Here is a 24,323-nt window from a genome sequence, read left to right on the forward strand (position 1 = left end):
AAAATAGTTAATATATTTGAAATAATAAATTATTTTTAATTTTATTTAATTTTATTATTTAATATATTTATATTATATTTACCAGATGTGAGGAGGAGATTTTTTTTAATGAACATAAAATAAAGATTTTTTTTTTAGAGATGAAAAGAATTTTTTTTTTTTAGAGATGAGACGAAAAATTATTTTTATTCTTTTAATTGGGATAAGACAAAGACAAAATCGGTATTCTCTATGAAGGCGGAGATGACCCTCTCAATTGTCATTTCTAGTTTAACTAAACTTGTTACAATGCAAAATCAACCCTTACCAAACCAAGCCAGGCCAAGCTGGAGCCGAGTCTCAAACCCAGCCCCTCACGGGCCTCAGCCGAATTTAGCTCGCTCAGCCGCGTCACCAAAAGAGAATTAAGGGAAACGCTCTTCTTCTTCTCTGTCTAAAGGTCTCCTCTTTCATGGAGACCAGCCAGACGAGTATAGCCACCACTAAATCAAGAACAAAATATTGCCAAATTTAACACAAATCTGCAGATATCAAAGCAAGTATTTGCTAACAAACATTCACAATACTGTGCGTGCGGTGAGATCTGATTGTAATTTATTAAGTTTATTTTTACTTTAGGCGAGCTTTCAATTAAGCTCTCCGTAATGGAGGAAGAGCAAGGAATGCTTGTACAGAGTCTGATCGATACAGTTAACATGATAGCGTCATTCACAGATTACAGTGGCACGGTCAAGAAACAGTACTCTAATTTAGCTAGAAGATTGAAGTTGTTGATGCCAATGTTTGAGGAAATTAAAGAAAGCAAAGAAGCGATTCCCGAAGAAACTACTACAGCTTTAGTTTCGTTAAAGGAGGCTTTAGCTTCAGCTAAAGAGTTGCTCAGATTTGGCAGCGAAGGCAGCAAGATTTACCTGGTGTGTAAGTTATGACTTGCTTCGCATTTCTGTGTAGTTTTTTCTGTTTATAGTTCCATCTGTTTGGTTATCAAGAAAATGGAGGAAAGTGATTAAATGTACGGTGATTATCGGTAATTAAAGCTAATAGTAATTTCTATATCTAAATTGAAGCGTTTGATTAGTTATGCACACGTGTATGAATTGGAAACAGCTAAGACATCGCCGGCGATGTATATTCTAATAAACCTGTGAATTTTTGTTTTATTACATTGTTGCTACATAATACAAAATGAACGGATTTGAAATTTACTTCTACTTTTAACTTGGCTTAAGAATTGGGTTCGAATTCGATTTGTGAATTTACAGTTCAGGCATATTCTATGTTGCTAATTTTTAGCGATGAACTCTTGATTAGTTAAGCAATGGAATTGATGTTTCTTCTTGTTCTCCTCTCTGCTTTTGTTATTCTCCGAACTGATTATAATCTATAGAAAAGACCTTTGTAATGATCATCTCATGCGTTTGATTGCTTATTTGATGCAAATTAGCTTCTTTGTGATCCATCATTAACCAAAAGTTTCCTAATGCATTTCAAGAATTTTATATGAACTTTTATTTCTGGGATCTTAATCTGCTGGGTCATTTGTAAGTTAACGTGAGATAATTGATTTGGCATCGCAAATCCCAGAATGGATTCGTATTCCTTCTATTGCTGGAAATGTTTTTAGTGAAAGTTGCTTAATGGATAGTGAAATCCATACCGGTTATTTAATATGTTATTTTATTTCTTTGTGGTTTTCTTTGTCTCCACTGATTCTGCCAGTTTTGAATGTCCTCAGAATTTTATAACTTGGATTATTACTTGGTCTCTTGCTTTTCTCTAGACACTTGTTGGCAGTTTGCAACTATATGAATCGATATTTCATAGTTTGCGGGGATTAATATTTTATCTATAATTTTGTTAGTAGCTTTTGAAAGATTATAGCAATTGAAAGAATCTAATTGTGGAAGCACTATTGAAGGCATATTAATATAAACACTTGGTAATTCTTGATCTTGGCATGTTTTTGGTGATCATCACTTTAAAATGTTTGGATTTAGAGAATCAAAAGAATATTGTCAGTGAATTCGATAGAAAATTATTTAATCAAATCTTTTCAGTAGCCCAGTTCACTGATACTGGATACACTCTTCTTGCCTCCTTCTGATTATGCAAAATTTTCTCTTTCTTGATCAAAAGGTTGAACCAATATTCTATTGCATGCAAAGTATTCAGCTGGTGGTTGTTCAAAATTTTGGGATGACTCTAACTAAGGGAATCTTGGATTTTATTGAGGCAACTCTTGTTTTAAACTATTGAACCTCGGAAATTTTCAATATTACGTACTGATGGATTTTCTAATCAGAGTTCTATGTGTAGATACATAAAAACCCAGACCTCCATATTTCAGGAAAATTTGAGGTCCCAAAAGTATTTTAAAATCACTGTTCATGCATTACTTGGTTACTCAGAGAATGTATGCAAGCTTTAATAATAGCTTTACTTGGCAGTATTTGTGTTAATCATATATGTTTTGTATTTACTGATTGCTAGCATTAAACATATATTATCTTGGATTTATAATTATTTCGAATATCATTTGTGGATTTTTTTTTTTTCAGTAGGAATTGGATCCGACCACATGAATGTACTAACCATCTCTACCATACTGATAGGTCCTAGAGAGGGATGAAGTTATGCAAAAATTCTATGAAGTGACAGCTCAGTTGGAACAAGCTTTAAGTGCAATATCCTATGAGAAGCTTGATATATCAGTTGAAGTCAAGGAACAGGTAAAGATATATAATTAAACAAATTGTGCTCTATTTTGTCGCATCAGAAGATTGTGGGACATTATGCTTACAGACACAATGACTTCGACTAGTGGTCTCCTAGGCAGATCTCCTTAAGTCAATTATTCTCTGAATCTTGTATTTTCTATATTCTATTAACTCTTTTTGGTATACAGGTTGAGCTTGTTCTTTCTCAGTTCAGAAGAGCCAAAGGAAGGGTTGATGCACCCGATGTTAAGCTGTACGAGGACCTTTTGTCTCTTTACAACAAGAAAAATGATGCAGAGATGGATACAGCTGTCATAAGGAGATTGGCTGAAAAGCTGCAATTGATGGGAATAGCTGACTTGACACAAGAATCACTGGCTTTACATGAGATGGTTGCTAGCACTGGTGGAGATCCTGGGGAGAGAATTGAGAAGATGTCAATGCTATTGAAGAAAATTAAAGATTTTGTGCAAACAGATAACCCTAACTTGGATGCTCCTTCAAGGGAAAAGAATCTTTCCCCAAGCCATTTTGGGAAAGCATCTAGTGATAGGAACCATAAGGCCCCAATTATACCAGATGAGTTCCGTTGTCCAATATCCCTGGAGTTAATGAAAGATCCTGTCATTGTTTCAACAGGACAGGTATATGTGTCCTGGATTTCCTGCTTTCTGATGACCAAACTAAGTTCAATCATATTTACTCTTCGTTTGGTAATTATTGTGACAATCACATGGCCTAGGAGTAACATGACGTTTTCACCTTGTTCACTTGATCCAAATGTAGAATGGACCATTCATGCGAAGATAATTGCTTGCATATCAAACTGTGTTCTGTCAACCTGCATCCAGTTCTTGGGGCATGCCATTGCTAAGTACCCTATTTGAGATCCCAGTCAAATTTAGTCCAGAAATAATTGTTGTCTTTCAGTAATGTCTATGGACTTCTTTACTGAAAATAGGGCTAAGAGTCTGTAAGTTATTAGCAATGTCATTTAATGCCTTTTATAACTTAAAAATGTGTTAAGAAAACATAGTTGTGACTCATTAGAAGCCCAGGACATCTAGTCAATGGAAGCAGATTGGTATTTACATTTTATTTATTCCCTCTGTTCTTAACAGATCTCTTGTTTTCTCCTCTGCTTCAGACCTATGAGCGATCCTGCATTGAAAAGTGGCTGGAAGCGAGGCACAGTACATGTCCGAAGACACAGCAGACTCTGTCTAGTACTGCACTCACACCCAATTATGTACTCCGTAGCCTCATAGCTCAATGGTGCGAGGCAAATGGCATTGAACCACCAAAACGACCCAGCAGTTCACAACCCAGTAAAACCTCATCTGCCTGTTCACCTGCTGAGCGTACCAAGATTGAGATTCTCCTTTGCAAGCTCACATCTGGTAACCCTGAGGAGCAGCGATCTGCTGCTGGTGAAGTCCGTCTTCTTGCCAAGCGCAATGCAGATAATCGTGTCGCCATTGCTGAAGCTGGTGTGATCCCTCTCCTTGTAGGACTGCTTTCCACACCTGATTCTCGCACCCAGGAACACGCTGTCACAGCTCTTCTTAACCTTTCCATATGTGAGGATAACAAAGGGAGTATTGTCTCCTCTGGGGCAGTCCCTGGTATAGTTCATGTATTAAAAAAAGGGAGCATGGAAGCACGAGAAAATGCTGCAGCCACCCTTTTTAGCCTTTCAGTTATTGATGAAAACAAAGTTACTATTGGTGGCTGTGGAGCCATCCCGCCACTAGTGACTCTGCTAAGTGAAGGTACCCAAAGGGGGAAGAAGGATGCTGCAACTGCTCTCTTCAATTTGTGCATTTACCAAGGAAACAAAGGAAAGGCTGTGAGGGCTGGAGTTGTTCCTACCCTAATGCATTTGCTGACAGAACCTGAAGGTGGCATGGTGGATGAAGCACTGGCCATCCTAGCTATAATTGCTAGCCATCCTGAAGGGAAAGCAGCTATTGGGGCTGCTGAAGCAGTGCCAGTTCTGGTGGAGGTTATTGGGAATGGTTCTCCTAGAAACAAAGAGAATGCAGCTGCAGTTTTGGTACACCTTTGTGGTGGAGACCTACAATATCTGGCAGAGGCTAGGGAACTTGGGGTGAGGAGTCGTCTGGTGGATTTGGCACAGAATGGCACAGACAGGGGCAAGCGAAAGGCTGTACAATTGCTTGAGCGGTTGAGTAGATTTATTGAGCTGCCAAAGCATGTTCATGTGCAAACAGAAAATCAGTCTCAGACACAAAAGCCACAGCCATCATCAGCGGCAAACAGTGTTGATAGCTGAGGTTTTTCGTTTTTTAATTTGTGCATTGATCCTTTTGTTTCTTTACATGTTGTAATGAAAGAGGCAGCTTGGCTGTGAAAGGCAAGGTGGAAGATCACCTACCCAATGTGTAAGTTATTCATTTGTTTGCATCGACTGAGGACAATACTTGGAAGAGATTAAACGATAGAGAGATCAAAAAGGCGAAAAAGGAAAGGCAGGGATGGAGATCTGATTGACAATCATGTAATGTTATTTGTATCCAGGATTGTATCATGAATGACTGTGATCATCCTCAAATTTTAGTGAAGAGATGTTTCCTTTAATCAAATTAAAACTTGCATATGATCCCCACTGTCTACGTCCTCAGTTTATAATCTACACTTTTTTCCTTGTAATTGTAATCAGATTAACTTCTTTCATTTCTTTTAGAGGCCTCCCAACTCCTATGTTATTTTTCCTTGTAATTGTATTCAGATTAACTTATTTCATTTCTTTTAGAGGCCTCCTAACTCCTATTTTATTTTTAGCTCTAGTATGAATTTTCATTTTCATTGCTCTAGAAGTGCTAATATCATCACGTTATAAACAAGTAAAAGATGAAGATTCGTTAAAGGGTGAGAGTGAGAGACTATAGAAATGAGGATTAGATTGATATTTAAGAGACAAACTTTCATTTCATTTAAATTTCAAAGCTTCTTTTGAACCTCTTCACTCCTGTCTTGTATACAAATTTTGGAGCAAGCCAACCAGACAAAAACAATGACTGACTAGAGGTGTCACCGGGTCATGCCTAAGCTCTAATGGGTCTCTTAGTAGATATAGGTCTGGAGCTGTGTTGTGCCAGACAAAAATACAGTTGGACTGTCCTAACTTTTGCTTTGTTTTTTTTTTCCTCTTAAGTTTTGAGTATGCTAGTACTCTCTACAAAGCAGACCTATCTTCCTTTTAGATAGTGGTAAAAACAAGCATGCGAATAGTCTGATCGAGAAAGAGTTGGTGGCAACATAGGATAGGCTTTTGGTTGCAAAGTAAAGGCTTACCACTTCTAAGCAAAACCTTAAGGCCACTTGGTTGAAGTGTTTTAAAGATTATCGTGATAATCTATCTTTTATTACTTACATTATCTTATTTAGTTTATCAATAATAAAAAATTACAATAATATTTTATTAGTAATACGGATATGACAAGTAATATAAGTGATAATCTGATTATCACTTTTATCTTAGGTATTAAAAAATTATCAAGATAATCTTGATTTTATTATACTTTATTAATTTTTTAAGATAAAAATAAATTTATTTTTAATTAATATAATTTTTTTAAAAATAATTATATTCAAGGGTATTTAAGTAAAATAATTTACTAATATTCTTTTATTACTATTAACTAAACACATTAATTATTTATACTATATATTTTTATCAAATTTTATTAATCGTAGTAATTATTTATATTTAGTAATCTTCTCAATAATCTATCTTCAAAGTAATCTCTCTATTTTGATAATAAAATATTATTCAAACTAAACACTCCTAAAATTGAAGTGAAGACTCTATAACTTGAATAAATTAGCTAAAGGGGAGTACCTACAATTCTATTTGCTCAAGAAGGACAAGACTATTATTGATTTTGAGGCTCGACAAGCAGAAAGAGCAGATAGCTCAGCTCGAAGTCTAGCTTGGGGAGCTCATAAGAAATAATGGTTGAGTTAAAGGACAAGATGAATTTGAAGTTAATGGAATGTATATGAATATTCTTTTTTAGGTCTTTTACTCAATTTGGTTCAAATTCCCAGACCATGACTACCCTTTTAATGGGGAAAGTTTCATGAAGCAAACTGAGGAGTTGAAGTAGTAGTAGATAACGAAGGAGTCCAAGGGCACCAAGCATATCTGAACAAAGATAAAGGCTGAGCGAAAGCCCCAGCTTTTAATGCTTGACCTTGAACCAAAGCCTATTGTGGTACAAGCTCTACTTCTTGAGCAAGTTATTAGATTTTACGAGGAAATTCTCTTTTCTATTCCAACTCTTACAAAAGATTATCAGTCGAGTACTCTCTTCTTGAGCAAGTAATCAAACTTAAGTAAGATTGCAAACTCAGTGTCCATAAAACATTAGACAATGGGCTTAATTCCCCACACACTCGAAAATATTCAATAGCCAGGGTTGACGTATTGACTGGTCAAACACGGCTTCCGGTTGGATGCGTCCTCTTTTCTGCATTATTTCGTCTTTCACTTATCTATTAAAAATTATTTCACTTATTTAATTTCGAGCATGACATGTGAGAAATAAATAATATTATATCTATTAAAAAATTATTTTTTTGAAAATATTCATTAAAAGAATACTGCCAGAAGATTTATCTTTCTATCGTATTAACGAATTAACTGCTAAATCACTGAGCCACACAATTCATCGGGGCATTAGTTTAACTTAGGATGAAAACTGTGATATGATTTTAAAGGTTTTCGATATTTTTTAATTCTATTAAAGAAGAAATTTTTTAATAAAAATAAAAAAAGATGGAGATAAATAAAAAAAAAAATTCATAATTGAGGATGGATCAGAGACACCCTCCCTCCTTGCTTCTGCTTTTGTTTATTTATATTTACTTAAAATATTAACATATCTTTATAATTTTAAATTATTTATATTTTTTAAATTTATTTAAATTTTTATTATATATATTAAAATGGTGAATATATTTAAAATAGTGAATTAGTTTTAATTTTGCTTAATTTTATTATTTAATATATTTATATTATATTTAGAGTGTATAAGGAGAAGATTTTTTTTTATGCGTATGAAAAAAAGATTTTTTCCCTTAAAGATAGAAAAAAGAATTTTTTTTACAGAGATAAGAAAAGAAATTATCTTCATCCCTTTAGCTGGGATAAAGCAAAAACGAGATTGATATTTTCTATAAGGACGAAGAGGAACCCTCTCCATTGTCATCCCTAGTTTAACTAAGCTCGTTCTAATGCAAAATCAACCCTTACCAAACCAAGCCAGGCCAAGCTAGAGCCGAGTCTCAAACCCAGCCCCTCACCGACCTCAACTGAATTTAGCTCGCTCAGCCACGTTACCAAAAGAGAATTAAGGGAAACACTCTTCTTCTTCTGTAACATCCCACTATGGGAACAGACCCTTAGCGGTAACTAATTAATTTTTTTAATTTTTTTTAAAATAATTATAACCATCAAATACAATTTGATGTTGATGAGAAATCATCACATAATACTTAGTGGAATACAAAGAAAATGTGCCAAAATGTCTCAATATAAAATTTAGTGAATATAAATAAATTGATAGTTCCGGAATGCATGAATTTCATAAAATAAATTATTGTGAAAATGATCGGAATATAAATAAAATAACTATAGCCAAAGTGCAGTTCAACATGCTGATCCACTCGCCTCCCCGCCTGCCTCGCTATTTTTCCTACCTGCAACACCCCCAAAATAAATATATAAATTATAAAATTCAGTAAACCTTTTTAATAAATCTGATATTTCATATAGATATTTTCAACGAAATCTCACCGTCACACCCATCTCGGATGTACCCAATTGGACACCCATCTCAGGTGCCTCTTACGTCATCATATCGGGGCATCCATCTCAGATACCTCTTACTCATACTCTTCAATTTCGAACATTTATCACAGATGTTGTTTACATCATTATCACAAAACTAGTTAATAACAATTTTTCTTTTTTTTTATTAATTGAAACCGTGACGTCTCATCAAAAGGTTCAAATATTCACAAGATCAGGACGTCTCATCCACTGATATCCAATTCTTAGCACATGCCAGTTTTAATCATGCAATCGAGCTCATGATGATGATTCATCCAAAGAGATAAACCATACATTTAATATTAAAAAAAAATCCAGCACAATTAGCCACTCAAAATTTTCCACCACTTCATGGCAAACAGGCATGCGGATTATTACTGGAATTTTAGATACACACATGCCACTGCAGTTGAAAATAAAGTCTAATGCATGCTTTAATATTTTCATCTGTAACCAGCGACAGAGATTCTGCCTTTAAGCTAAACGGCGGAAGTTTCGGCCTTTACCAGGTGTGTATACCGCACGTTTAACATGCAAGATGTAATTCTGGGCAGTGCGTCATTTCTGCCGATAAACTCTAAAAAAAATTCTGATTTGGAAAGACATCCATGTTTACAGAATCCTTCCTTCTCTTCTTTTTTTTTTTTTTTCTCTTTTAAGCGTCTATCCTAAAATCCTCACTTTCCATCCTCATGGAAATCAAAAGAAAAACTCGACAGCATAATCATACATATGTATACAAAAATCATAATCACAGAAAATTATTGCAATAAGAGATATAGACAGCCTACGTTTCTTTCTTCTTTTTTTTTTTTTTTTTTCTGGAAACCATTCACAGATTTTCTTTCTTTGTATGTCTAACCACCGAATCACATTCCATCAATTCATACAACGATTATTTCAATAATTATATTGCAACCCATCATCACCGCTTAATCAATTATGAATTCCCGTATGCATGCGTACACTTAATCTTCTTACAAATATATAAAGAATATACTTATAAAATCATAATAACTAAAACATCTGGAAACACTTATATATATATATATATATATATATATATATATATATATATATATATATATATATATATATATATATATATATATATATATATATATATATATATATATAAACACACATAAAAAATATCAATTGCTTTCACAGGTTATAGATGCAGTAGGGAAGGGTGGTTCAAAAGCCTACCTCTCCTCTGACGATCATGTCTGTCTTTGCGTGGCAGTAGTCTCCTCGATGACCTCTTTCTCTAACCGGCGAACAGAAAATTCTTCTTTCTCTTTGGTTGCGTAAGAAAAGGTTGCTGGCAATGTAACAACTATGTAGTGAAGATGAGAATACTTTTCTTTGTGCAAAGGAAACAAATATAAAAACCCAACCGAGAGCCCTTTAGAAAACTGTTTCTTTTCTTTTATACCGTTATCCCTTCAAAACGGCTTTCAAGAGAGTTATGTCTAGCAAATGTTACTCAGACAAATATAAATGGCAGGAAAAATGCGTTACACCTACGCACAAGTGGTGGGAAGTAGACTCTGCGTTTCTCATCATCTTTTACCTAAACAAGTGGCTTATAAATATATACATATGTATTTTTATTCAAATATTTAACAAAATGGTCAAATTGCCCTTTTATTAATTTAGGAATATTACATCTTCTCTGTCTAAAAGTCTCCTCTTTCATGGAGACCAGCCAGACGAGTCTAGCCACCACTAAATCAAGAACAAAATATTGCCAAATTTAACACAAATCTGCAGATATCAGAGCAAGTATTTGCTAACAAACACTCACAATACTGTGCCTGCGGTGAGATCTGATTGTAATTTATTAAGTTTAGTTTTACTTTAGGCGAGCTTTCAATTAAGCTCTCCGTAATGGAGGAAGAGCAAGGAATGCTTGTACAGAGTCTGATCGATACAGTTAACATGATAGCGTCATTCACGGATTACAGGGGCACGGTCAAGAAACAGTACTCTAATTTAGCTAGAAGATTGAAGTTGTTGATGCCAATGTTTGAGGAAATTAAAGAAAGCAAAGAAGCGATTCCCGAAGAAACTACTAAAGCTTTAGTTTCGTTAAAGGAGGCTTTAGCTTCAGCTAAAGAGTTGCTCAGATTTGGCAGCGAAGGCAGCAAGATTTACCTGGTGTGTAAGTTATGACTTGCTTCGCATTTCTGTATTGTTTTTTTCTGTTTATAGTTCCATCCGTTTGGTTATCAAGAAAATGAAGGAAAGTGGTTAAATGCACGGTGATTATCAGTAATTAAAGCTAATAGTAATTTCTATATCTAAATTGAAGCGTTTGATTAGTTATGCACACGTGTTTGAATTGGAAACAGCTAACACATCGCCGGCGATGTATATTCTAATAAACCTGTGAATTTTTGTTTTATTACATTGTTGCTACATAATACAAAATGAACGGATTTGAAATTTACTTCTACTTTTAACTTGGCTTAAGAATTGGGTTCGAATTCGATTAGTGAATTTACAGTTCAGACATATTCTATGTTGCTAATTTTTAGCGATGAACTCTTGATTAGTTAAGCAATGGAATTGATGTTTCTTCTTGTTCTCCTCTCTGCTTTTGTTATTCTCCGAACTGATTATAATCTATAGAAAAGACCTTTGCAATGATCATCTCATGCGTTTGATTGCTTATTTGATGCAAATTAGCTTCTTTGTGATCCATCATTAACCAAAAGTTTCCTAATGCATTTCAAGACTTTTATATGAACTTTTATTTCTGGGATCTTAATCTGCTGGGTCATTTGTAAGTTAACGTGAGGTAATTGATTTGGCATCGCAAATCCCAGAATGGATTCGTATTCCTTCTATTGCTGGAAATGTTTTTAGTGAAAGTTGCTTAATGGATAGTGAAATCCATACCGGTTATTTAATATGTTATTTTATTACTTTGTGGTTTTCTTTGCCTCCACTGATTCTGCCAGTTTTGAATGTCCTCAGAATTTTATAACTTGGATTATTACTTGGTCTCTTGCTTTTCTCTAGACACTTGTTGGCAGTTTGCAACTATATGAATCGATATTTCATAGTTTGCGGGGATTAATATTTTATCTATAATTTTGTTAGTAGCTTTTGAAAGATTATAGCAATTGAAAGAATCTAATTGTGGAAGCACTATTGAAGGCATATTAATATAAACACTTGGTAATTCTTGATCTTGGCATGTTTTTGGTGATCATCACTTTAAAATGTTTGGATTTAGAGAATCAAAAGAATATTGTCAGTGAATTCGATAGAAAATTATTTAATCAAATCTTTTCAGTAGCCCAGTTCACTGATACTGGATACACTCTTCTTGCCTCCTTCTGATTATGCAAAATTTTCTCTTTCTTGATCAAAAGGTTGAACCAATATTCTATTGCATGCAAAGTATTCAGCTGGTGGTTGTTCAAAATTTTGGGATGACTCTAACTAAGGGAATCTTGGATTTTATTGAGGCAACTCTTGTTTTAAACTATTGAACCTCGGAAATTTTCAATATTGCGTACTGATGGATTTTCTAATCAGAGTTCTATGTGTAGATACATAAAAACCCAGACCTCCATATTTCAGGAAAATTTGAGGTCCCAAAAGTATTTTAAAATCACTGTGCATGCATTACTTGATTACTCAGAGAATGTATGCAAGCTTTAATAATAGCTTTACTTGGCAGTATTTGTGTTAATCATATATATTTTTGATTTAATGATTGCTAGCATTAAACATATATTATCTTGGATTTATAATTATTTAGAATATCATTTCTGGATTATTTTTTTTTTCAGTGGGAATTGGATCCGACCACATGAATGTACTAACCATCTCTACCATACTGATAGGTCCTAGAGAGGGATGAAGTTATGCAAAAATTCTGTGAAGTGACAGCTCGGTTGGAACAAGCTTTAAGTGCAATATCCTATGAGAAGCTTGATATATCAGATGAAGTCAAGGAACAGGTAAAGATATATAATTAAACAAATTGTGCTCTATTTTGTCGCATCAGAAGATTGTGGGATATCATGCTTACAGACACAATGACTTCAGCTAGTGGTCTCCTAGGCAGATCTCCTTAAGTCAATTATTCTCTGAATCTTGTATTTTCTATATTCTATTAACTCTTTTTGGTATACAGGTTGAGCTTGTTCTTTCTCAGTTCAGAAGAGCCAAAGGAAGGGTTGATGCACCCGATGTTAAGCTGTATGAGGACCTTTTGTCTCTTTACAACAAGAAAAATGATGCAGAGATGGATACAGCTGTCATAAGGAGATTGGCTGAAAAGCTGCAATTGATGGGAATAGCTGACTTGACACAAGAATCACTGGCTTTATATGAGATGGTTGCTAGCACTGGTGGAGATCCTGGGGAGAGGATTGAGAAGATGTCAATGCTATTGAAGAAAATTAAAGATTTTGTGCAAACAGATAACCCTAACTTGGATGCTCCTTCAAGGGAAAAGAATCTTTCCCCAAGCCATGGTGGGAAAGCATCTAGTGATAGGAACCATAAGGCCCCAGTTATACCAGATGAGTTCCGTTGTCCAATATCCCTGGAGTTAATGAAAGATCCTGTCATTGTTTCAACAGGACAGGTATATGTGCCCTGGATTCCTGCTCTCTGATGACCAAACTAAGTTCGATCATATTTACTCTTCGTTATGGTAATTATTGTGACAATCACATGGCCTAGGAGTAAAATGATGTTTTCACCTTGTTCACTTGATCCAAATGTAGAATGGACCATTCATGCGAAGATAATTGCTTGCATATCAAACTGTGTTCTGTCAACCTGCATCCAGTTCTTGGGGCATGCCATTGCTAAGTACCCAATTTGAGATCCCAGTCAAATTTAGTCCAGAAATAATTGTTGTCTTTCTGTAATGTCTATAGACTTCTTTACTGAAAATAAGGCTAAGAGTCTGTAAGTTATTAGCAATGTCCTTCAATGCCTTTTATAACTTAAAAATGTGTTAAGAAAACATAGTTGTGACTCATTAGAAGCCCAGGACATCTAGTCAATGGAAGCAGATTGGTATTTACTTTTTTATTTATTCCCTCTGTTCTTAACAGATCTCTTGTTTTCTCCTCTGCTTCAGACCTATGAGCGATCCTGCATTAAGAAGTGGCTGGAAGCGAAGCACAGTACATGTCCAAAGACACGGCAGACTCTGTCTAGTACTGCACTCACACCCAATTATGTACTCTGTAGCCTCATAGCTCAATGGTGCATGGCAAATGACATTGAACCACCAAAACGACCCAGAAGTTCACAACCCAGTAAAACCTCATCTGCCTGTTCACCTGCTGAACGTACTGAGATTGAGATTCTCCTTTGCAAGCTCACATCTGGTAACCCTGAGGATCAGCGATCTGCTGCTGGTGAAGTCCGTCTTCTTGCCAAGCGCAATGCAGATAATCGTGTCGCCATTGCTGAAGCTGGTGTGATCCCTCTCCTTGTAGGCCTGCTTTCCACACCTGATTCTCGCACCCAGGAACATGCTGTCACAGCTCTTCTTAACCTTTCCATATGTGAGGATAACAAAGGGAGTATTGTCTCCTCTGGGGCAGTCCCTGGTATAGTTCATGTATTAAAAGAAGGGAGCATGGAAGCACGAGAAAATGCTGCAGCCACCCTTTTTAGCCTTTCAGTTATTGATGAAAACAAAGTTACTATTGGTGGCTCTGGAGCCATCCCACCACTAGTGACTCTGCTAAGTGAAGGTACCCAAAGGGGGAAGAAGGATGCTGCAACTGCTCTCTTCCATTTGTGCATTTACCAAGGGAACAAAGGAAAGGCTGTGAGGGCTGGAGTTGTTCCTACCCTAATGCATTTGCTGACAGAACCTGGAGGTGGAATGGTGGCTGAAGCACTGGCCATCCTAGCTATAATTGCTAGCCATCCTGAAGGGAAAGCAGCCATTGGGGCTGCTGAAGCAGTGCCAGTTCTGGTGGAGGTTATTGGGAATGGTTCTCCTAAAAACAAAGAGAATGCAGCTGCAGTTTTGGTACACCTTTGTGGTGGAGACCTACAATATCTGGCAGAGGCTAGGGAACTTGGGGTGAGGAGTCATCTGGTGGATTTGGCACAAAATGGCACAGACAGGGGCAAGCGAAAGGCTGCACAATTGCTTGAGCAGGTTCGTGTGCAAACAGAAAATCAGTCTCGGACACAAAAGCCGCAGCCATCATCAGTGGCAACTTTCGTTCTTTGTTTTTTAATTTGTGCATTGATCCTTTTGTGTCTTTACACGTTGTAATGAAAGAGGCAGCTTGGCTGTGAAAGGCAAGGTGGAAGATCACCTACCCAATGTGTAAGTTATTCATTTGTTTGCGTCGACTGAGGACAATACTTGGAAGAGATTAAACGATAGAGAGATCAAAAAGGCGAAAGAGGAAGGGCAGGGACGGAGATCCAAATGACAATAATGTAATGTTATTTGTATCCAGCACTGTATCATGAATGACTGATCATCCTCAAATTTTAGTGAAGAGATGTTTCCTTTAATCAAATTAAAACTTACATATGATCCCCACTGTCTACGTCCTCAGTTTATAATCTACACTTTTTTCCCTGTAATTGTATTCAGATTAACTTCTTTCATTTCTTTTAGAGGCCCCCTAAGTCCTACTTTATTTTTAGCTCTAGTATGATTTTTCATTTTCATTGCTCTAGAAGTGCTAATATCATCACGTTATAAACAAGTAAAAGATGAAGATTCGTTAAAGGGTGAGAGTGAGAGATTATAGAATATGAGGATTAGATTGATACTTAGGAGATAAACTTTCATTTCATTTAAATTTCAAAGCTTCTTTTGAACCTCTTCACTCCTGTCTTGTATACAAATTTTGGAGCAAGCCAACCAGACAAAAATAATGGCCGACTAAAGGTGTCACCGGGTTATGCCTAGGCTCTAGTGGGTCTCTCAGTAGATATAGGTCTTGAACTGTGTTGTGCCAGAATTTTAATGGACTGTCCTACGAGCTTTTGATGGGTTAACCCACCACTTATTAATAAATATATTTTTTAATTTTAATATATAATTAAATTAAAATAATTTACATTCATTTTCAAAATAGTGGAAATGAGAATAGTATTTTGAAAATTTTATTGAAAATCTCTTATTTATAACAAAAGACTATTGTAGTTATATGATAGAACAATAAAAAAATTAGACATAATGAAAATATATTCAATTATAAAATATACAAATTTCAGTTCTTATCTATATATTTTTTACTTATCTTTAATGTCCAAATTCTTGAATTATTCAAAAATATCCTCCGCTACCTAATTTTGCTACTTGAATTCGCTAGTCGCCCAATCTTTCATGCTCATATTTGACTATATTTAAGTGTCAATTGGACAGCTTGTCATTCAACATGCATTCACTTGTACTGAAAGTTGATTCTAATACTACAGTAGATACCAAAAATATTAGTAGATCACATGTTAGGATAAAAAACACAAAATACATGTTTTAATGTACTTTCCATCAAGTCAGAATATCAAAAGAGTTACCTTCTTGATTTATAATTTCCAGATAATAGTCAATGATAATAAAATTTAGATTTATAATTTCAAGGTAATAAACAATATTAATAAAATTACAAAACTCATTATAATTGAAACTTTGACATATGTGTTGCTTACCTTTCATATGATAGATCGTATATGTAACTTACTTTTAGACAAACCACTTGAAATTAGCTGTGGTTTAGAAATCTGTGACATTTCTCTATATTTAATTTTATAAACATTATACATTTCAATTAAAAATTCAAGAATATCATCTATTCTAGAAGTTAAAGGTTCTTACAAATTTTCACTTATAATTTCTGATAAATTTTGTACTCCTAATAATTTTACCGTAACGTTTAGAACGGTAATTATAACAGATAATAAAGGTGTTTTTTTATTTTTTCTTTTTAAATTTCTCCTCTATTTCTCTATCAGTGTCTCTGCAAATATTATGAAATCTATATTATTTGAAAATAAAACTAATGATAGTTTATACGTTGTCACGAAAGTTGTTGCAATGGAAAACTAGTTGAGTACATGTAATAAACAATGGCAGTCTTCTTTGACAAATAGTAATTAAAAAAAAAAGGGAAGGGATTAAGGAATTTGATGTGTCGGGTCTTTTCTTTCGCTTCTTGTTGTTAAAAAAATAAACTAATTTTTTTCCAACTTTCTCATGCCAAAAAAAACAAATTTATTTTTCCTAAGAGAGAGGGAAACGTAACCCTAGTATTAATGTTCAGAGTATTTGTTATGAACAACTTAATATAATATTTGCTAACAATGACTTCCAATTTGCGGTGGTTGTTATACAGAGAACGACTTATTCATGCCGCTTATTTTAATGGATGACTGACCTTTTTCTATTTTCTCTTCGGTCAAATAAGTATTGTTGGTTCGTTTATTATATTTAGTGTCAAAAGAAGGCTCGTTATTGGGAGTTTGGTGTGTGCAGCACAAACGAAAAAAGCCCTCGTTAGCTCGATCTGTTGACACTGCATGAATAAACTCCAGAATATACGCAAAAATGCAAGCGTAATTAATGGTTTTATTAAGTATCAGTGGAAGTACAGTTTTTTGGCCATGCAATAAAAGAACTACTTCATGCTCTCAGCTTCTGTTTATAAGTCATACAGGACGGGGAAAAGCAGATTCATGAATGTCTGGAGAGAATGGCGAGGGAGAAACGAAGGTCCAAAGTGGTCTTAAAAGTGAAAGCGGGCTGTGGGTGGAAAATGAAAGACAAAAAAAAGCTAATAACAGAGAAAACATTAATTAATTTGAGCATGGATTTCCGAGCCCTCAATCGATTGCTTTGCTCTTTTGGAGAAACCGCTTCTCTTTCTATCTCTATTTCTCTTTTGTGTGAGGACGTCTTTTTCTTCTCTTGTTTCTTTTCTCTTTATTATCGACTCGGTTTTGTTACACGGTTAACTGTTTAATCTACTGGCTACGTCCCATGGCCGAACTTTGAGAGAGAGAGAGGCTGCTTTTTGGGTTGATAGCTTTATTCGTTCTTGCAAGGCAGCCTTGGTCCTTGCAAAAAAGCAATCCCTTGATTCCTTTTCTTTTTGTAAGAAGACTACTAGCTACCCACACTTGGATTTTAAAAACATTAATGTACATTGAATTATTAGGGCGGAAGATTTTTAAGAGAGATTTCTACTTTTTTCTACGATCACAACTGAAGGCTGAGACTGAGTGGCAAAATAATTTAAAGAACACGTTCAAAAGGCTTCCTCACTTCTTTTGCCACGTAGTTATGACCTAACATTATTCTTCTATCGAAAATCTAGAACAATTCAGACTTTTTGGTTGAAAACGGAATGTTATGATAAACATTGCATGGTTTTGAGTGGGATTTTTGGCGTTTTCTCGTAATAGTCTTTCACTTCGTGGACTGTTTCTCTCTCTCCCTCTGTCTCTGCCGAACGTCCCTTGATGATTCTAACTTATAATTACAAAATCATTACTAAAACTGCAGCAATTTTGATTTTCTCGGGGGATTGAACAGTTCTGGAAAGAGCTAATCTTTCGGATAAACACCTTAAAAATGTGAGACGACTAGCTTTTGGCAATTCAAACTTTGCCCACACCACAGATAAAGGAATAATGAAAATATTGTAAAACTCCATACTGTATACCATCAACATCGATTTAAGCCAAGTGATTTTACTATGAGGGAGAGAGATTACTTATGAGAAATAGGCCAAAAGACCATCAACGTTGACGTACAAACAGTTGAACAATGCACAAATCCATGCAACATGCACGGACCTGTGCGATCTAGCCATTTTGACCCCATTTTTTGGTGATTTCCATGTCAAGAAACCATGGAGAATAGAGGTGGTGGGAAGGCCGGTTGACGGCCTTCTCAAAATGGTCATCAGATTTAGAAAAATCAAATCCTAAAGGAAAAATATAAGTTTTTAAACTTTTGGGTAGAAGTGAAAATGTTAGTTTTTTAAACTAAAAGGGTCAAATAAAATATAATTTTATTTATTTTAATATTAAAAATAAAATGATAATTTTCCCTTTATTATTAATTAAAAATTTTAACGAAAATTAGTGATAGATAAATATTTAGATTTTTCAAAAGCGGTAAGTAAAACTTTGGATGTGCACTAAACCTTGGGTGGGCATAAGTCTTTTGGCCTGCCAAATAATTCACTCAAGAAATACGTAAATGAATGTACATTTATGAGGCTGACTGAGGAATTGTCATTATGTGTGTGCGTATATAATTTGCCTACAAAAAGAAGTTCTTTAACTTTACATATGACCAACAGGGATTCATTTGAACTTCTTTCAACATTTCCAGATAGAAGTTCATGAACATAAAATTTAAACACAAAAAGAAAGCACTGAAAACTCCATAAGCCTCATGAATTTCATGCACGCTTTCACACTTAACAACATAGTAGTGGCAATGTCAACCAACCTTGTGGGTTTCCAATAAATAATAGTAGCTCAATAAACTAGCTTTTTCTTACACGATGAGACCTCTTTGTAATGTATGAAATATAATTAGAATAGTATTATATGCATACATTTTTTAATACATAAAATAAATGTATATATAATGTGATTGAATATTATTTATTCTTAATTCAAAATCACTCAATTATATAATAAAACATCGTCTATATACCTATTTATATACTCAAAAGTATATACATACAATTTTATTAATATAATAAAATAAGCAATATTATATGTATACATTTTTTATACACAATTTAAATATATAGATTATATGTCGTCGTGTGATATAATGTAACTTTATTTTTAATTTAAAATTATTCAATCATATGATAACATATCATTTATATATCTAAATTATGTATAAAAAAATGTTTACATATAGTTTTACTGTAATAAAATTATCATAAAGGATGCGATACATAAATTGATCAGTTCATCATGTCGAATAATAGATCCAATACATAAATTTGAACACACAACATAAACAAGGACAAATTTCTAAACAAGGCCATGCAATAAAAGACACCAAATATATAGATTAATTCATCAAGAACATATTAGAAAGAAAAGAAGAAACGTAGTCTACCAGTCTTTAATGCTTCATGGATCATGAAGAGATAGGTTTTCATCACTATATATCCACACCTCTGGGGAGTAGCTTGCAACTCAAGGTCGTGGCTCTCAGGAACATGCAACTTCGTGTCACCTATCTTAGGTTAAGCTGTAAAGATCGATATATATGAGCTCAAACTTCAAGCAAAGCTAGCTTTCAAGTTCAATGATAAACAAATATAGAGATTATAAGATATTATTAGTGGCAGAAGAAGGGTTTAGACCTGATGGATCCGTCCAGTTACTTCCACTCCAGTCTTGATTATTCTCGGGAATTCCCAGAAATGGTCTAGATAAATTTAGCTCTTCATTATGTCCATCCATTTTCACTGTTGTCTGCTCAGAAACCCTAGAGTTTGAAGTCATGGATAGAAGTTGGTTGTCACCCACTAAAACAGACTGCGTTTCAACACCTTCATTTTGAAAAGGATAAAAACCGGTGGGTGGCTCAAAGAAGGGAAATTGTTGAACTCCTGCAGCGGATAATATGGCACTACTCATGCTTGAATTGCTTCCAATTTGAAACCCAACGTCATTCTGGCCACTACCAACACCTGATGCCCCAATCTGTGCTTGAATTCCACCGAAATTTAACCCAATATTCCCCATATTATACTGAGAAAGATTATGTAAAGAGGTTAACAAGGGTAACTGGGGTGTTTGTTGAGGCAAATGAGCTATAATATCAGAGGGAACACTAGTGAAACTTGAACCCAATTGCTTTGCAGTGGTAACTGGGGATTTGGAGTTATTGCTTTTGTTTTTTCTGTTTCTCCTGCAGCCTCCACCAACCGGAACATTTCTTAAGGCACCTCCTCTAGTCCAGTAGCGCCGACAAGTCTTACAGAAGTGGCGCGGCTGCGAGAGGCTATAATTATTGAAGTAACAAAACTTAGTATTGGTGGAATCACATCTAGGGCACTTGAGAGCTGCCTCCGGCAGTGGAAGCCTGGCTAGCCGGGCTCGATCAGCCATAGAACCAGACCTGATGGAGCCAGCAGCTGCACCAGCACCACCAACACCAACACCAGCATAAAGAACAGGAGAAAGAGGTGGAAGCTGAGGATTTTCAGTTCCAGTACTTGCTTGTTGGTGATTTGGTTGCTGCAAAGTAGATATTAAACAAAGAAAAACATTAAATCCGAATTATAAAGAAACAAATATTTGGTATATTCAATGAGATATAACAAAGGAATAGGAATATTTATCTTTTAAATTTTCCTGCTTTATTTTTCTTTTTGAAAGGAAATTGAAGAAAACCTTACCTGATGCCAGTTGGGAGGATCTAAATAGACTTGAACCGATGGGTAAACCATGTTTCTTTATTTATTTTTTCTCTTTTTCTTTTTATAAAGGTTAATGGATCTTTAGGAATGGTGGAGAATAAAACTAAGGGAATACCAGAGCCATGAAAGAAAGAAAGAGAAAAGAGAACTAAAGAGAAGAAGAGGGAAAGACAGGCAAAGGCATTTGTTTATTTTGCTCTTATTCTTCTATCACCTCTACATCTTTTTTTTTTAATTACATCTTTAGGGTTTTGAGTGGAAAAATTTTCTTCGCCAATAAGCTTTCTTTGAGATGCTATTGAGCTGTGGTTTTGGTGCTCAAAGGAGAGTTTTGTGACCACTCATGCATGGACATTGGACAGAGGAACATGATAAGTGATGACAATTTATTCAATAAAACAAATATATCTCTTGGTCCTTTGTGGTGGGATCTATCGCCTTTCATTTCTTAATCAAAAATTAATTTGAGATTGTCAGAATTAATTAATTGCTTATCAGAATTAATCATACTTTTCACACAAATTAAGTTTAATATTAATAACTTAGGTGCCAATTAATTAATTATTCTTTTAAAATCTTCCCTGCCTTTACAAATATCTACTGAACTTGGCTAATTTATATTAATGTAAAGGTTATTGTTAACATCATCGCACGTGCCTGCCACAATTCTCATAAAGTTTAAGGGCAAAATTATGTAAGGTAGACTTACATGGACCAATCAGAAAATAGGATTGGATATAGTTAGAATTTTTAATTTTAAATGGAATGAGATTCAATACATGTATATCACTGCTCTCTTCTTTTAAAGCATTTATCAATTTCAATATTGTGAAGAATGTGAATATTATTAAGTTGATGATAGTATTCATACCCATGTTAAGTATACAAATAAATATATATTCATAAATATTATCACGTAATTGAGTATTATTTTATCTTTTATTCAAAATCACTTAATCATATGATGATACATATAAATGTGTATCTATTTATATACTTAAAATAGATACACATAATTTTATTGGACTTTATTTGATTAGTTAAGCTAGATAGATCCACTGTCAAGGTGAGATTCTTGTGTGAAAACTCCTTTAATCATTTTCAATTTTCTTAATGAAAAATTGAGGAGGATTCATTTGATTTCCTCTGTGTTTTCTCTTAATCCTTGGTGCTTGTTATTTTCTTTGAGACTCTAGTGAAGATGTGTTTGACTGAGGCAAACACGGTTCATACTCAATATGGTGGTGTTGCTTACTAAAATCTTCAAGTGTTTAATCCCAAACTCACAAAAAGTGGCTATTGCTATTGAAGATCACAAGCATTATTCTCTGTTGGAGCTTATGATCTTGAAGATCATCTACTAGGTCATGTTCCATGTCTCTCTCCGTTTCTCTTTATTGAAAATGATAATAGTGCTAGTCATGTTAAGAAGCCTAATCTAGAGTATGTAATATGGGGAAAAAACTGACAAATGGTTGATGAGCACGCTATTGTCTTCAATATCTGAAAGTATGTTAAATAAAATTAGTAAGCGTTGAACAACTACTAAAATTTGCCATGCCTCGCAAGCACATTTTCTTACTGAATTTAAGATGAGAGTGATGCAGTTAAAAAATACTCTTCAAACTATGAAGAAAAAGTTGTCTAACAATACCGATTGTATGAAACCAATGCAAAAATTGTATTTGAGAAAGGGCAAATTCTCATTTTCGATCAAGTTCTATTTACAAAGTCTGGTACAACTTAAGGCAAAAGAATAAAAAGACAAAAAAATCCTTGTCAAATACAATAATACCCTTTACTGTTACTCCACTGTTCGTCTCACCTCACCATCCTTCTCCTCCTCAAACATTGGATACCAAACTGAATCCAAGAACTTTCGTGCTTTTTTATTATCCAAAATGACCAAAACCAAGGTTCATCAGCAAGAGGCTCAAAATTTTCATGTAAAGCCTTTGTGCATTCTTTGCATTTACGAACATTCTAACTGACCATTTACCCACATGGTTACCATGATTAGAAATCAAATCCATAGCATATTTCAATGAAATTAAGCCTCAAATCAATCGTTGACCAAAAAATAATGTTAACCAGATCACTGTAATCGTGTACCTCAAAGGGCTGGTTGAGCTCACCCGGCTTGATGTCCTCCAAATGGCTGCTGGTCTTTGGCCAGCTTCTTGTATCTTGTTTTAACTTCCCCTTCCGCAATCTAATAATCACCAAGCAAAGCCGATTTAGCAACAAACTATGAAACAATATAAAGTTTAGGGATGCAAATCAGATCAAAGATATAGAGCAACAACCAGAGAAATTAAATTAATTAACAACTTCTTTAATAACACTCTAAACGAACACGCTTTATCAATATTTCGTAAATTAATTCTCTACAAAGATTAATTTCATTCCGAATTTAATCAAAAAATTCCCAACTAAATTCAACCTTAAGAAGAAGAAAATGAACTCGTAATTGAAGAAAAGTGATTAAACATGGGTTCTTGACTGAATCATGGAAAGAGGTCGTGTTAGATGCATAGAATGAGCAAGATTGGTGGCTAAAACTAGAGAAGATCTGAATCTCGGACTGTCTGTAAAAACCAAAAATACCCTTCTCAACATGCAATTAAACAAAAACCGATTGAAAAATTGATCATGATTAGAATCGTACCACTTCGATGAGATTATTGTTGAATTACATTGAAGTGGTGAGATTCCCATAAGAGGACGAAAAAAAAAAAAAGGGAAAAAGATAGCGGCGTTTTGGAAGGGCGGTGGAAAAAGGAGTTACTATGAGATGGTGGTAGAAAAAGATTGTTGATAAAAAGATGAAGATTGACGGAAAATGGCTCCCTATATTTGTTTTTTTTTTTTTCCCCATTTATTTTCGTAAAATCTTAATTAACATTTAAAGTTAATTAGATAAAACATGAATATTTATCATTTTTTGACTTAAAAGGTGTTAATTTATTATTTTCATATAGTTTAAATGGAAAATAGTCATTCTCCTCATTCATTCAGGGACGTTAATTTCTACAAGACATAATTAAAATGCTTCAAAAGTCTAGATTAGGAAAGCTTTTTAATTCTTAAATTTATAATAAAAAATTCAAAAAGTAGAGAAGACCAACAAATCCTTATCAACCCTAGTGTTAAAATATCGAGCATTAATTATCCAGGAGGTTTTATGGAGAGAATTAAGAAAACGGAGATGTACCATTTTATATCATTTTGGTGACTTCGGATTCCATTGTCGGTACAAAAAAATTTTTGCTTTGTCTTTTAAACTTTAATTATCAAATCATAGGTTACGAATTTCTTGTAACT

General features: G+C 34.5%; 3 protein-coding genes and 1 long non-coding RNA gene across 7 annotated transcripts; 2 read left to right on the forward strand and 2 right to left on the reverse strand.

Annotated features, from left to right (window-relative positions):
- Nucleotides 1-313: 313 nt before the first annotated feature.
- LOC123226501 (U-box domain-containing protein 13-like) lies at nt 314-5,340 on the forward strand. The gene is made up of 4 exons (XM_044651026.1): nt 314-914; nt 2,613-2,729; nt 2,906-3,361; nt 3,865-5,340. Exons 1-4 carry the CDS (start codon nt 645-647, stop codon nt 5,011-5,013), a joined length of 1,992 nt encoding a protein of 663 aa, XP_044506961.1. The 5' UTR covers nt 314-644; the 3' UTR covers nt 5,014-5,340.
- Nucleotides 5,341-10,203: 4,863 nt separating this feature from the next.
- Nucleotides 10,204-15,124, forward strand: LOC123224699 (U-box domain-containing protein 13-like). Its single transcript, XM_044648393.1, has 4 exons — nt 10,204-10,740; nt 12,441-12,557; nt 12,734-13,189; nt 13,694-15,124. The coding sequence occupies exons 1-4, from the start codon at nt 10,471-10,473 to the stop codon at nt 14,852-14,854; spliced, it is 2,004 nt and encodes a 667-aa protein (XP_044504328.1). The 5' UTR covers nt 10,204-10,470; the 3' UTR covers nt 14,855-15,124.
- Nucleotides 15,125-19,517: 4,393 nt separating this feature from the next.
- LOC123225093 (dof zinc finger protein DOF2.2-like) lies at nt 19,518-21,378 on the reverse strand. 2 transcript variants are annotated; one of them, XM_044648955.1, is made up of 3 exons: nt 20,979-21,375; nt 19,938-20,817; nt 19,518-19,822 (listed from the first exon to the last, which is right to left on the reverse strand). In XM_044648955.1, exons 1-3 carry the CDS (start codon nt 21,027-21,029, stop codon nt 19,818-19,820), a joined length of 936 nt encoding a protein of 311 aa, XP_044504890.1. In that variant the 5' UTR covers nt 21,030-21,375; the 3' UTR covers nt 19,518-19,817. The 2 variants fall into 2 exon arrangements, with proteins under 2 accessions (XP_044504890.1, XP_044504889.1); XM_044648954.1 differs by lacking the exon at nt 19,518-19,822 and having other exon boundaries at nt 19,885-20,817; nt 20,979-21,378.
- A 1,305-nt stretch (nt 21,379-22,683) lies between these two features.
- Nucleotides 22,684-24,000, reverse strand: LOC123226131. Of its 3 annotated transcripts, XR_006504292.1 has the most exons (3): nt 23,668-23,979; nt 23,443-23,587; nt 22,684-23,211 (listed from the first exon to the last, which is right to left on the reverse strand). It is a non-coding gene; the product is annotated as an uncharacterized LOC123226131 (long non-coding RNA). The 3 variants fall into 3 exon arrangements; XR_006504290.1 differs by lacking the exon at nt 23,443-23,587 and having other exon boundaries at nt 23,668-24,000; XR_006504291.1 differs by lacking the exon at nt 23,668-23,979 and having other exon boundaries at nt 23,443-23,660.
- Nucleotides 24,001-24,323: the final 323 nt, after the last annotated feature.

The sequence above is a fragment of the Mangifera indica genome, chromosome 9 (genome assembly GCF_011075055.1).
Source record: "Mangifera indica cultivar Alphonso chromosome 9, CATAS_Mindica_2.1, whole genome shotgun sequence".
NCBI classification, from domain to species: Eukaryota; Viridiplantae; Streptophyta; class Magnoliopsida; order Sapindales; family Anacardiaceae; genus Mangifera; species Mangifera indica.